Here is a 15,170-nt window from a genome sequence, read left to right on the forward strand (position 1 = left end):
TTTGGTTTTTCAACCTTTTGCTTTTCCAGCCATTGTTTTGGACAAGGCTGTGGTTCTGCGTGGTTCTGCATGACCACAGGTCTTGAGAAATTTTGCTTGATGCCTGTGCATGTTTTGTGTGTAGTTTCATTTTCTAATGGTAAGAGGAGCGTGTATGAAATATGGGCAGATTTGTTATGAAAATCATATGACTGCATTAACAATATAACAAATAGCTGTCCTATTATTTGGACTGTCTCTTCTGTGGCCATGAGTATGCTAGGTGTTGGTTGTCCGATATCCAAAAGCTAGAGAAGGATGTTAATTCTGATTCTCTTTTACGTAGGAAGTGAGCTGTCTTTTCTACGTATTAATTGTGGCTTCATTGTAATTTTGAGGTCTGATCATTAGTACTTTTTGGTTTAGCAGACAGTGACATTTGGGAAGGTTTAGAGCAGATTGCAGGATTGAGAATTCTCAGAGTATGCTGGCTTTTAAACCCCCAGAGCCTTGCCTCCCAGTCCCTTTGATCATTCTAATTACACATTGAACATAAAAACCAGAAATGAAAAAAATAATCTGGTTTTAAATATGTTCTTTTGAGAGATGTATTGGAATTGTTTACCAAGTCATACATCTCAGTTCCATTCTATTCCATATTTTTTGGTGTATGTCCTATATTTTCTTATATAATAACAAAAAATTATGAGGTTAAAATTGAAGTGAATAGAACCATATGAAAGGTCACAAAATATTTCTAAAATCTAATCATAATTTCATTTATTTTTTATCTGTGTGGTTTGCTTTAGTCCATGCAGTTACCCAACTTTTATTTAGTTAGTATAATCTAATGTCTTGAGTTATTTAAAAAAAAAATTCAAGTGTATGTAAAGTCAAAACAATTTTATTTAAATATATTTTCTAACTACATGTTACAAATTAAATTTTTCTAAAACTGTGAACAAATTTCTAGATTTGATACTTTATAAAAATATATTTATTGCCTTTGATTACTGTATTTTTGGTGTACTTAGGCAACATGCGATTTCAGTCAAATATGAAAGATATAAAGAATTCAGAAATAGAAATTCTTCCATAAATGTTATGAGTAAAACTATTTTGATCCTAAGTGATTTTAATACACTTAATTCAGTTTAAGTTTAACTCCTAGTAACATTCATATTCATTTTCTGAAAATGTTATAAATATTATAAGTAAGGCTACAAAATTGAGAAGTAAGATTATAGGTGGCGGATGCCTTTTTCTCCCCTTTGCCTTTTACAGGGTCAGTGTGGAAAATCAAGTGCTAAAATCTGGATATACTAGCCGTGACCTAATTATTTTGGAAAATGATGATCCTGGGGGAGTTTTTGAATTTTCTCCTACATCTAGAGGACCCTATGTTATAAAAGTAAGTATTAGAGAAACTTCCATCTATTCTGTACTCACAACTTGAGGAGAACAGTCTTGATGGATTTGAACTTTTGTGGATTTTCATTTTTTTTAAGGAAGGGGAATCTGTAGAGCTCCATATCACCCGATCCAGGGGAGCTCTGGTTAAGCAGTTTCTACACTACCGAGTAGAACCGAGAGATAGCAATGAATTCTACGGAAACACAGGGGTGCTAGAATTTAAACCTGGGGAACGAGAGATCGTAATCACATTGTTATCAAGATTGGATGGGATACCAGAGGTACAGGATTTTTTTTCTTGTGCTTTTGTGGAAAGCTGATAGTATCTAGTACATTATGAGTGTAGATATTTTGAACATTGACAAGGAGATAGAGGAATGGAAGTGAGCAAGAAAAGATTGAGAAGTATTTATGTTTGGAAAAGAAAAGAAAAACAAGTTTAAAAAGCAAAAGAAGATTCATTCAACTTTGAATTGCATGTTTGTCCTACATAAAGAAATACCAAATGGTCTGAAACTTTCAGTGATTGGTTTTCATAAGTTTACTTATGTTAAGCCTTATTGTATGTAACCTGTTTGAACGTGTAGTGATATGGGTTTGAAGTGTTTCTGTAAAATCACATTTTTAAAGGAAATAAAGTTAAGTTTTGTATTAATGGAACCACATATTGTTCCAGCATGTTTGCACACCAGCGTGTATGTAGCTTTGAAATTAATTTTATTTTATTTACATGTGCTAGTTTAAATGACTAGATCATCAGTGATATGTCCAAGCCTTCTTACTGTTTCAGTATAGTCTCATGGCTTCTCTTTTCTCTTTTTGGATAATATGTACTTTTATATCTGATGTCTCCCTTACCCGACAGGAGAATGTTAAACAATTGTTTTAGAAATAATAGTAGCTCTTCTGTTTTCTCAGTGAGTGGTATGTTTCTGAAAAATAGGTAGTAGTAGTATTTCTGATTATCTGTATTTTATTTGCTTTGAAGTTTTGAACTTTATATCTTTCCTAATTTGACATGTTCACTTTAGTTGGATGAACACTACTGGGTGGTCCTCAGCAGCCATGGTGAACGGGAAAGCAAGTTGGGAAGTGCCACGATTGTCAACATAACAATTCTAAAAAACGACGATCCTCATGGGATTATAGAGTTTGTTTCTGATGATCTAATTGTTATGATCAATGAAAGTAAAGGAGACGATACCTATAGTGGTAATATGTTCTGCTTCTCATATTCTAGTATTGTTTACTAAAGAGGAAATTAACCACTTTTTATTTTATTTCTTTAGCAAATAGTTATTTTTACTTGTCCATCTGCCTTAAAATTACATGTAGTGCAGACATTGGTGTTTTTAAAAATGACGTTTAGGATTCCTATTTTTATTTCTTACCTTAGTATTGTAATGATAATGATGTAATGATAATGATGGTCTCAGTTATATTTTGATTTCAGTTAACCACATGTGGTAGAATCCGAACGATAGGATTCAAATAGGAGAGACTTTAAAACTGAGAATTAGTGCTTGGGAGCTAAGTGCAGTGGCATGAAATGAGAAGGAGCTTATTTTTAGAGCAGCGTCTGTGTAGGTGAAAAAATTACTTTTGAGTGTACAGCTTCCTCTAGCAGCTTTAGCAAATATCCTTTTAGAACTTTATGATAGGTGAACCTGATTAATCACCATTTTGTTCCCTGTGGTGAATGACTTTTAAATCCCCGAACTGTGGTAAATAAGATCAAGTCCATTTATTGCACAAATTTTATACCTGCAGAAAGAAAACTAGGTTACCACATTTAGATACATACTTTGAACCCATGTAAGCAAATGATTGGCTTTTATTAAAAAGAGGTCTTATATTTACTTTTGTTTTTTAAGCAGTTTCTTTACTTATTTTATGATCGTTCAATATATATTCATGTATATTATACACATTTGTATTTCACAGCTGTTTATGATGTAGTAAGAAATCGAGGCAACTTTGGTGTTGTTAGTGTATCATGGGTGGTTTGTCCAGACTTTACACAAGATGTGTTTCCTGTCCAAGGGACTATTTTCTTTGGAGATCAGGAATTTTCGAAAAATATCACCATTTATTCCCTTCCAGATGAGGTAAATGTTGCATATATTAACTCTCTTTATGTGTTGTCATTGCTTAATAATTACTTTTTATTTAATAATTAATCATCTGGCAATACATCTTGTCATGAAGATATGTCAGAAAGAATGCAGGCATGATAATGTCTGAATAGACACCAAAAGAGAAATACTTTTTGTTTCCCTGAAGGCATTTTTAACTCTTAGAACTCACGGTTGCCAGTAACATGCACAGGTGTCAAGGTTAGGTTGAGGTTAAATGTGCCGCTTGTGCTTTGGGCCTTTGAAGACAAGGGTGTACCATCTATTAAGTATGCTCTTGGTGCATTCTCAGAATCGGAACAAAGGACCAGATGGATCATGGACCCAGAGTGGTGCTCATGTTATTGGTAGTGAAGAGAAAGAACTCAGTAACAATGGGAGTGGACTTTTCTGAGCTGAGCTGTGCTTTAAACAGTCACGAAGGCTGTTTACTTTCCCTCAGGCTTGTTCCTTGAGAGAAAGACTTCCAACATGCTTCCATTTTAGGATGCAGAGAACACTAGCTTGCATGGATGAAATGAAAGAGAAATGGTGTTCACCTATGGATTTATATAGACTCAGAGATGGTAGGGAATCTCATCTTGGTAGGACATGGGAATGAGGTCTTTATGGGTGAAGCTTCAGTAAGGTTTGTGAGAGGCCTTTGAGAGCTAGCCACACTCTTGTTACTATTATGACCTCTGTTCTAAATGCATCCAAAAGTTATTTTTCTGGCTTTTTTTTTTTTTTGGTAAACGACACATATCTTCTTATAGAAATAATGTGAGCTGTGTAGTATTTATATTTTTAGCATATATAAAACAAAATAACTGAATTTCTATTGAATTTTATGAGTTAGAATAAAATGGCTGTTTGGATGAAATGCATATTAAAATGTTTTTTTGGGTCTGAATCCTACTTGAATCATTAGGGTGCTTCTGCCTCAAATGGCAGTGAACGTTAGTACTGCCATTAATAGAGTCATTTTTTAAAAGATAAAAAATAATTTAGGACTGTAGTATAGAATTGTTTGTGCAAATCACCTGACTTAAAACATGTATAACATTTCCCACAAGATTCCAGAGGAAATGGAGGAATTCACCATCACTCTACTTAATGTCACTGGAGGAGCTAAAATAGGAAATAGAACTACTGCAACTCTGAGGATTAGAAGAAATGATGACCCCATTTATTTTGCAGGTGGTATTTCTGTCTTTTTTGAGTGACTTCACATCTTTTTAAACAGTAGATAGATATGTCTTCAGTAACGTTTTTAACTGAACATTTTCAAGAAAGCACAACTGATGCTTATTTAAATATGATTTCTTGATTTGTTTGAATGATCATTATTTAATCTGTTTGATATTTTAAGAAATGTTTTTAAAGGTTGTCGGAAGGAAAAAGAAAATAAAACAAGTACTGTTTTTACTAGCTTTGTTCTCCCTCTGCCTTCAGATTCCAAGGTATTTCTTTTGCCTTTGTGCAGTAAAGAGCACTCTTCACGAAACTTCTTCCAGTACACAATGTAGCCAGTTCAGGGTCTGGGTATTGTTTGCCTAATGGATGCTCACTTACTGTAATAACTAATCTTTATTGGATCTGTAAATTAAGGATTCCCTATTTTTTGCATTTTAATTTTCTTTAGAAGTCTCTTTGGGGACTCTAGACAGTTTTTAGTTTTCATTGTAATTTTAATTCCAGTATAGGTAACGTACAGTGTGATATTACTTTCAGGTATACAATATAGTAATTCAAAACTTCGATAAACACCGCATGCTCATTTTGACAAGGGCACTCCTTAATCCCCATCACCTATTTTATCCCCAACCCTTACCTTCCCACTCTGCCTCCTGGAACCATTGGTTTGTTCTCTGCAGTTGACCTTTTTTAGTTTGATTTGTGAGCTTAATTGGTGTCTAATTCTTTCTTAAGCCTTTTTTTGCAAGCCATTCAATTTATAACTGCAGGAATCTTTTAAAGCTCTTGAATTTTATTGATGACTATTCTTAACATTCAGATAACATGTACATAATGAATTAGTCCTGTGTTCAGCCTTCTGCTAATTGCTGTGGCAAAAATAGAACGTAAGATAGCTGGGCTTATTCTCAAGGAACTTACAATCTGAATTTGGATATGAGATATATGAAACAGTAGGCAGAGGATTCAGCATGTAATTTACTGACAGCTTGAGAGTTGAAGACCATGGATTCTGTAGGAATGAAGGCAAGGGGAAGGTTACTAACCTAGAAGTAATCAGAAGAGGCTTCATGTAGGACTTGGCAATAGAGTTGAATCTTTAAGCAAAGATACAATGGAGGACAGTTCTTGTTTGGGCAGGGAGAAACAAAGTGATTTGAAGATATGTAGATGGGATCAGAAAAGCTCACATGTTCCTTCTTTTCTTCATAAATATTTCAGAACCTCGTGTGGTGAGAGTTCAGGAAGGTGAGACTGCTAACTTTACAGTTCTCAGAAATGGATCTGTGGATGTTGCCTGCACTGTCCAATATGCTACCATGGATGGGAAGGCTACCGCAAGAGAGGGAGACTTTGTTCCTGTTGAAAAGGGAGAAGCGCTCGTTTTTGCGGTTGGAAATAGGAAGCAGAGGATATCTGTCTTCATTAATGAAGATGATATCCCAGAAACAGATGAGTCTTTTTATATAATCCTCTTTAATTCAACAGGTAAATAAATTATATTTTTATGGCGGATCTGTTGTTTCAGTACCTTTATCAAGATGACATTAAGTACGTAACTGTCATCTATGACTATTCAAGAGCAGAATTGTTTCTTTTATTGCTTTTTTGAGGGAAAGAATGAAGAATATACGCATTGAATCGTCATGTGCCTGGTATACTCTGTGGCATTATTTTTAATTTTTTTCACAATGTGGCACATGTATAAAATTGTGATACTATGTAAGGAATAGAAATCTTCTAGTTAAAGCTACCCTCAGCCTTGTTTAGTAACCCAAGGGCTTAGGGAATCAGTATCTGTAACCCCTTGCCATTCTAGCATGGTGTTGGACATACTGGCCAGGAGGCTGCAGTCTGTAGATGGCTGAATACAACTGGCTGTTTGATAATTCTCTGAAGGTATAGCCATGATGAATGATACTTTGCAAGAAGGAAAAGATAGGCTCTTTCTTCTTCTCTATACCATAAATGAAGCAGGATGTTTGGACCCCACTGTTTGGGTCCTGATATCACCTTTAGTCAATTGGTGAGGCTATAGCTTGTTTCTACATTTATTCTTTTAAGTGTACAAAGAGCTAGTTTTTTATGAACCTTTTGAGAATAAGTTGAAGATAGGATACTCCATCACCCCTGAATACATTAGTGCATTTTTTCTACAAACAAGGACACTCTCTTACATAACCACAATATAACCATAATGTAGTATAACCATTAATATAACATTAACGTAGTCATTGCCTCAGACCCCATTCAGATTTCTCCAGTTGTCTCAATAATGTCCTTTCTAGCAAAATGGTCCTTTCATAAATCATGCATTGATTTTAGTTGTCCTGTCTCTTTAATCTCTTCAATTTGGAGTAGTTCTCCTCAGTCTTTCCTTGACTTTTATGACCGTTATAATATAGAAATTACAGGCCAGTTATTTTGTAGAACATCACCCATTTTGGGTTTGTTTGATATTTCCCCATTACTAGGTTCAGGTTTTACATCATTGACAGGAATTTCATAGAAGTTATACTGTGTTCTTAACCATCTCTTCAGTTGACACGTGATTTTGTTTTTTGTCCCTTGATGGCAGTGTTTACTTTGACCATAATTTAGGTGGTGACTGCCAGGCTTCTCTACTGTACTTTTTTCTTTGTAATTAATAAATATTTTTGTGGGGAACACACTTTAGTAAATATCCTGTAACTCACCAAACTTTCATTTTTTTTCACCGATCTATATATCAGTATTGACTCATGGTTTTATTTTAATACAGTGGGTTATATTTCACTGTCATTATTTGTTTTGGTGGTCAGATTTTCCCAGATTTGGCTAATGGTAGCCTATTTGAGATGACTTTTTTGTCTTTTTGACATGTTCCATATTATTCTGTGAGCATTTTCTTACTTCCTGGCACAGCAAGCTGTTATAAACTCATCTTATACTTTTCCTGTGACAACCCTGAAATTCGTCATTTCTCCAAGAAGCCTGGTTTCTTTCAGTGAAGGATGTTTTTTAGAAACCAGAATCTGGGCATTAGGTGGGCATATTTGTTCTCAGCGTATGTTCCTCCTCGGCCCTGTTTGTGTACAGAAATTAGGCATGTATTTATGTATCTATTTCTATATACATACACACACACTTGTCTATCTGTAATTCTGTATCCATTAGTTCATACCAATATTTCTATTTCTGTTTCAATGATTTGTTATAAGCTTCCAGGTTTCTTTCCTTCCATATTTGTCCCTTCTTTCTCTGATACTGTTAAATTTAGAAGCTGTTATCATTAATATATTTACTTATTTGATTAATTCCCTCTGTAACCACTTCTCCCCATTGCTTCTTTTATCCTCCTTACACAAGGAGGTTACCTTTCTTACCCCTCTAGGGTTCTAGCTTCCTATGTTAGGCCAATTCCCTGTGTGGATGCCTTCCCACTCCACTCAGGTTCCAACATCTAACACCAAGGTTTTCTTCTGTGGAGATGGCCTCCGGTCACTGTTGTGCCATAACCGTCTGCCCTTACTGTGAATGCCTGCCTTGTGCTTTACCTTGTGTCTTTTGGACTGAAATACTCAGAAAGAAGAAAAGGAAAAGAAAGAGATCACTTTTTGTTTATGCTGTGTTTCTCTGTCATTTTCCCTATCTTTATCTCTCTTCAGTTGTGTCTCTCTTCCTGTTTCCCTTCTTGTTTTTCACACAGCTTAATAAGAAAATCAAAAAAGTAAAAATGAAAAATTCTTATCTTAGGAAAAAATTAACTTTGTAGAGTAATGTCCACAAAATAAATTTTACAGTTACAGAAAACCCCCACAATTATTAATCAGGTATTATGTAGACCAGAAACATTTTGATTAATTGTCCTAAAATTTAAATGAAAGAAATTGCCATAGATAAAAATAATCTTGGTGATGTAAAAGTGAAAAAGTTTTGCTGTCGTGATGAAGAAATGACATGGTCTTAATAGTTTGCTGTAGAAATAAGTTCTTAATTCCATTTATTAATTTGGTGTCATTTTGTGGAAAATTATTGTATCCCCAAAATCTTTGGGGTCAAAATGTCACTGGGGTTCAACTATTGTCAGGAACAAAATGTCACTATGCTTATGGTGGATCAAAATATCTAAACCTCTTTTTAATTTTTTATTCTTTTTTAAGTTTAGAGAGAGCACACATGCACACATAAGTGGGGGAAGGGCAGAGGGAGGGATGGGGGAGTGGGAGAGAGAGAGAGAGAGTGTGAGAGAGAAAGAGAGGGAGATTCTTAAGCAGACCCCATGCTTAGCACAGAGCCCAACATGGGGCTCGATACCATAACCCTCAGATCATGAGCTAAGCTGAAGTCAAGAGTCAGATGCTCAACCGACTGAGCCACCCAGGTGCCCCAAAACATCCAAACCTCTTACATAGAGAATGTAACATGACTATGCAAGGAAATGACTGTGTTTGTTTTGTAAAATGTATCATTGGGGAAATAAATTTTGATATTTGGAGAGAGAACAAGTAAGAGGAAGCAGTGTCACTGGATGACTGGCCTGAGGTATACTACCACTGCATTTGTTTTCAGTATTTTCCCAGATGTCATGGCATCTGAGGACGTAGTGACTTTAGCTATGAAGACTTGGATGACATAATTTGTGCTTTTACATCTCCTCTTAGTTCTTTCTCTTCCACTCTTCTCTCCTCTTTTATGATGTCAACACATCGAGCCCTGAAGGGATCAACGGTAGGAGGGCTGGATGGGTAGCATCTCTAACAGGACCTAGTGTTGGCAATGGATATTTGTCCCTGATAGTTACTGTTCACAGTATATGGCCCGAGATTGAATTATTGAATCAAAGGATGTGGCCATGCTCAGAGCCCTTGTTAAATACTGTCAGTTATCCCTGTGGAGGGACGGAATGAGTTTTTAGTACCACGTGTGATATGTTGTATGACAAATGCACATGGCATCAGTATCCTGCCAAAATTAGATTTTATTATTTTTGTTTTTCCTAGATTTTTATGATTCGATATTTTGAGGTATTTGGTTATTCTGTATTGTCAGCATTTTCTGTACAATTATTTTACTAGACAGTATTTTTTCCCTCTTTCCATTGGTTAATTATCAAAGTAAGTGTGAGTACAGTTGTATATTGATGTAAATTCTTTTTAATGTGCTGGTCTGCTGCATTTAATTTCTGATTCTATAATTTTAGTTTTAGATGTTGCCCTTATCTGATTTTAAAAGTTTTATTTCTTTCAGTTCAGCTAATATTCATAAATAACTTTTGTGTACCAGTTACTGGAACTCTACTCTTCAGGGCATGGAATTGATTAAGAAGGATTTGTCCAAGGAGCTCACAGTAGAATTGTATGTGTGTGTGGGTGTGTGTACTAAATTAATGCTATGATTGTTATGATACACTGACAAAGTGGGAAGTGCTGTAGGAACATGGTGGAACTTCTCTTACCTTAACTTTGGAATTCAAGGAAGAATTCCTGGAAGATGTGTCGCTTGAGCCGGGTCCTGAGGAGTAACAAGTGTAAAGATAAGGAGGATTTTGCTTGCTTTGGGAACAGCAGGAACAGAAAAGAGCTTTAGATCTCTGGGAAATAATGAGAATGTTATTGTCAATAACAGTGCTGACACACTTTGGATGGAATTGGAGTAGAGGAATCAAGTTCAACACCATAAAGATTGCTTTGTTCAGGAAGCAAACTGCTTCCTGAAAACAGAGACTTACAGGGAAATACACGGGGCGCCTGGGTGGTTCGTTCAGTTGAGTGTCTGACTTCGGCTCAGGTCATGATCTCACAGTTTGTGAGTTTGAACCCTGCATTGGCTTTGCTGCTGTCAGTGTGGAGCCTGCTTCGGATCCTGTGTTGTTCCCCCTCCCACCCCCTCCCCCACTGCTCCAAGGCTTCGTTCTCTGTCTGTCCCAAAAATAAATATTAAAAAAATAAATATAAATAAATGGAAATGCCCAAGGGATGCCTTGGGTGGCTCATTCTGAGCATCTGACTCCTGATTTTAGCTCAGGTCATGATCCCAGGGTCGTGGGATTGAGCCCTCATCGGCTCCTCACTGAGCAAGGAGCCTGCTTAAGATTCTCTTCCTCTCTCTCCACCCACCTCCGCCCTGCTCCTTTCCCTTGTTCATGCACTCTCTCTCTCTAAAATAAAAAAAAAAATTAATATTAAAAAGGGAAATGTTCAGACCATTCTAATTAATATGAGCAGGAATATATTTTTTTAATGTTTACTTATTTTTGAGACAGAGAGAGCATGAATGAGGGAGGGTGAGAGAGAGAGGGAGACAGAGAATCTGAAGCAGGCTCCAAGCTCCGAGCTGTCAGCACAGAGCCCGACGTGGGGCTCGAACTCACCATGAGATCATGACCTGAGCCGAAGTCAGAAGCTCAACCGACTGAGCCACCGAGGTGCCCCTGAACAGGGATATTTTTATGTTATGGGGTAATCCTCACACTTTTTATGAAAAGAAAGAATATACCTCAAAAATTTGAATTACATAAAGCTGTGTTTTTGATTTCTAATTAAACTACTAAAGCAATATTCCTGTTGTGAAGAAAAGTATCTTCTATGTTTTTCAGTGAAGTAGGTCTTCTGTAATTAAACATTTCCACAAAGACAAGTCACATTAAACTTATCTAGGCATCTCTTTTATTTATGACCTTCATTGTGGAAATTCTTGCTGAAATTTGAACTTCATTATAAACTTTTCCTTAATTTTAAAATATGAATTTAATAGCAAGTTAACTACTTCTTTGTTATTTAAATTTTTTAAATTTAGGTGATACAGTAGTATATCAATATGGAATAGCTACAGTGATAATTGAAGCTAATGATGACCCAAATGGCATTTTTTCTCTGGAGCCCATAGACAAAGCAGTAGAAGAAGGAAAGACTAATGCATTTTGGTAAGCATATTTGAATAAGGTAAAATCATAATTGGATAAAATAAAACGTTTAAGTATGCACAAATTTGAAATATTATTAATGTTTCAAAATTTCAAAATGAACGATAAGCTTTGTTTATGCTGTTGCCACTTGTTTAAAAAAAACAAAAAACAACACGTTAGCTGGTGAACAGAAATTATTATCCGTACCCTCCTCACCTCAGCTTCCATCATCAGGACTGAGAGACTTGAGTTATCCAAAGTCTTCTGCAACTCTTCTTTCAAATGATATGTGACTACCCTCACCCCATCCTTTGCTTTTGAAGAACTCTTGCCAGTTCTTCTGTAAATATTTTTCGATGGGGTTTAGAATTTACCCTTCAGTTTGTACTTTGAAGAGTATGACTTTTAAGATGGCTTCTCTTTGTTGTTTAAAGTTCTGCCGGGGCACCTGGGTGGCTCAGTCGGTTAAGCGGCCGACTTCGGCTCAGGTCATGATCTCGCGGTCCGTGAGTTCGAGCCCCGCGTCGGGCTCTGGGCTGACAGCTCAGAGCCTGGAGCCTGTTTCAGATTCTGTGTCTCCCTCTCTCTGACCCTCCCCTGTTCATGCTCTGCCTCTCCCTGTCTCAAAAATAAATAAAACGTTAAAAAAATATAAAAAAATAAAAAAATAAAGTTCTGCCTCATTTTCTTACGGTGAGATTAATCGTGGGTGCTCACTAAGGATTAGCTGGCTGGTTTATATTAAAGATGGTAAATAGAAAAAGTCTATTGCTGAGATAACACAGAAAGCTATCATTGGAGTTAAATTCACTACTTATATATTTTTCATAAGAATTCATTTTCTTTAATTTGTTACGTAGGATTTTGAGGCATCGCGGACACTTTGGCAATGTTTCTGTGGCTTGGCAGCTGTTTGAGAATGATTCTGCTTTGCAGCCTGGACAGGAGTTCTATGAAACTTCAGGGATTGTTAACTTTATGGATGGTGAAGAAGCCAAACCAATAATTCTCCATGCTTTTCCAGATAAAATTCCTGAATTCAATGAATTTTATATTTTAAAGCTTGTAAACATTTCAGGTGCTGTGTTTTTCCACCTTTTTTATTTTATTGCTGAAATTTGATGTTTTATACATAAGTAATTAGAGTTGTACCAAAAATACAATTAATGAAGAAGTAAGTGCATCTTGATTGTCCAACTTTAAATGTCAAAAATACCCTTTTTGATAGAAGCATTATTTTTAACATTCATTTTGTGGTCTTGGCTTGGCTAAGTTTTATGGATGGAGACTTACATTCATTCTTAAACTTAAATAGATTTCTTTCCTCACTAAATAGAGTATCTCCAACAAAATATTAATGGAAGTTAGAAGTACAGATTCATGGTAGCTTAAAGCTTGGTCTTATGCCATTGAAACAATTTAGACAATCAGTTTCCCCATTACTTGTGGTTTTAAGCACAGGAATTAAAACTTTCTAGTTAATATTCTCTTTTCATGCTTTTTTGGTTATTAATGAAATTATTCTGAGCCAAAATACCTCTGAAAATGTGGTAAAAAACATACAGTGACATTGTTGTTCATTGATTAATGACTATATTATTTAACCAGAAGTTTGCTAGTCAAATTCCTTTTGTCTTCACCTCATACTGGAAAGTACTTCAGATTCTGATTTCTTATTTATTATAAGTCAATCTTATTACAGGTGGATCTCCAGGTCCTGGGGGCCAACTAGCAGGAACCAACCTCCAGGTGACAGTAATGATTCCATTTAATGATGATCCCTTTGGAATTTTCATCTTGGATCCAGAGTGCTTAGAGAGAGAAGTTGCAGAAGATGTCCTGTCAGAAGACGATATGTCTTATATTACCAATTTTACCATTTTGAGGCAGCAGGGTGTGTTTGGTGATGTACGAGTAGGCTGGGAAATACTGTCCAGTGAGTTCACTGATGGTTTGCCCCCAATGATAGATTTTTTGCTAGTTGGAATTTTCCCCAGCACTGTGCATTTACAGCCACACATGCGGCGTCACCACAGTGGAACAGATGCTTTGTACTTCAGTGGAGTAGAGGGTGCATTTGGAACTGTTCATCCAAAATACCATCCTTCCAAGAACAACTCAATTGCCAACTTTACGTTTTCAGCTTGGGTAATCCCCGATGCCAATACAAATGGATTTGTTATAGCAAAGGATGATGGTAATGGAAGCATCTACTATGGGGTAAAAATTCAAACAAATGAATCCCATGTGACACTTTCTCTTCATTACAAAACTTTGGGTTCCAATGCTACATATATTGCCAAGACAACAGTCACGAAATATTTAGAAGAAAATGTTTGGCTTCATCTTCTCATTGTCCTGGATGATGGTATAATTGAATTCTACCTTGATGGAAATGCGATGCCCAGAGGAATCAAGAGTCTGAAAGGAGAAGCCATTATTGATGGTGAGTGTCATCTTTATGACTAGGACACTGAATTTTGAATTTTTAAAAATTTTGATTTCTTACAAAGGCCAACTGGTATTTAAAAATCTGCTTGTGTATTGGTTTAATTTCTGTAATAAAGCTATGCCTACCAAAACCATAAATTCTGTACTGAGTGTTGCAGAAATGAATCAGGGAAAGTCTTTATCCTTGACGTACTTAAAATAGGCTCTGGGAGAGAGATGTGTATGTATAAACAGATCACCTCAATATTGTGGGATGAAAGAAAAATTATGAAGGCAGAATATTTATCTCCCCATAGGCAGTAGGAGGGATGGGGCATGAGGATTCCAGGTAGAAAAAAGAGCAGAGGTATAGAAACATGAAACAGCCTTTTGAATTTGGGGAACTGCTGCTTGGTGAATTGCTGGAGGTGAAGGGTGGTGGGTGTAGGTTAAAGAGGAGTTGAAAGAGAAAAATTACTTTAAAATGCCCTGCAATTACAGAAGTTTATAATATTAGTAGGTAAATTGGTGAATTCTGTGGAGAGCTTTGAAGAAATAGGCTTTGCGGTCTTCAATCTGGATTATATATTGTTTCTTTGAGAAATACTGGTTATTTCCGTTATAATCACCAATTCTTTCCCAGCCCCTCCATCCTAGGATGTGATTATTTTTTTAATTAGTAGGAAAGTAGAGCACAGCTTATATGGTTGTAGCTTATTAGACTATTTTCCTTCTGAACCTCCTTGCATTGGGTATCTGGTTGTATTTTTTTTCTAGTAGAAAAAAAATGATGCCCAAAAGAAACAACATGCACACGCTACTGATTTCACCTCCAAGGATTATGCTTACAGCATTCTGTAGCATTAAATCAATCCCCTTTTGAGTGTGTGAATATATGCATATGTCTGTTACCACTGATTCATCTGGTGATGGCATGGTGGTAGAATGAGAGTGGGAAGGATTGGGGAAATCAAGAGCTGGTGTTTCTTTTCTCTGTTTAGCGTACTGCAAGGAACTTAGATTGTTTCTGTAATTTGTAATTTGGAAAAAAAAATTCAAAGTATTTATATATTTAAAATATATTAATGAACTATAGTATATGTTAGGTGTTTTAAGATACATAAAAGTATATGTTCCATATGGTGTACAGA

The 15,170-nt window shown here is 35.9% G+C and overlaps 1 protein-coding gene across 1 annotated transcript in view; it reads left to right on the forward strand.

Annotated features, from left to right (window-relative positions):
- ADGRV1 (adhesion G protein-coupled receptor V1) overlaps nt 1-15,170 on the forward strand; it is a 564,199-nt gene that overhangs the window by 65,286 nt on the left and 483,743 nt on the right. The window contains exons 12-20 of the mRNA XM_043593538.1: nt 1,264-1,390; nt 1,488-1,673; nt 2,424-2,604; nt 3,337-3,500; nt 4,583-4,706; nt 5,925-6,191; nt 11,481-11,607; nt 12,450-12,667; nt 13,292-14,035. Coding sequence (XP_043449473.1) covers nt 1,264-1,390; nt 1,488-1,673; nt 2,424-2,604; nt 3,337-3,500; nt 4,583-4,706; nt 5,925-6,191; nt 11,481-11,607; nt 12,450-12,667; nt 13,292-14,035 — 2,138 coding nt within the window. The remainder of the gene's footprint in view (nt 1-1,263; nt 1,391-1,487; nt 1,674-2,423; nt 2,605-3,336; nt 3,501-4,582; nt 4,707-5,924; nt 6,192-11,480; nt 11,608-12,449; nt 12,668-13,291; nt 14,036-15,170) is intronic.

Source organism: Prionailurus bengalensis, chromosome A1 (assembly GCF_016509475.1).
Source record: "Prionailurus bengalensis isolate Pbe53 chromosome A1, Fcat_Pben_1.1_paternal_pri, whole genome shotgun sequence".
Taxonomy (NCBI): Eukaryota; Metazoa; Chordata; class Mammalia; order Carnivora; family Felidae; genus Prionailurus; species Prionailurus bengalensis.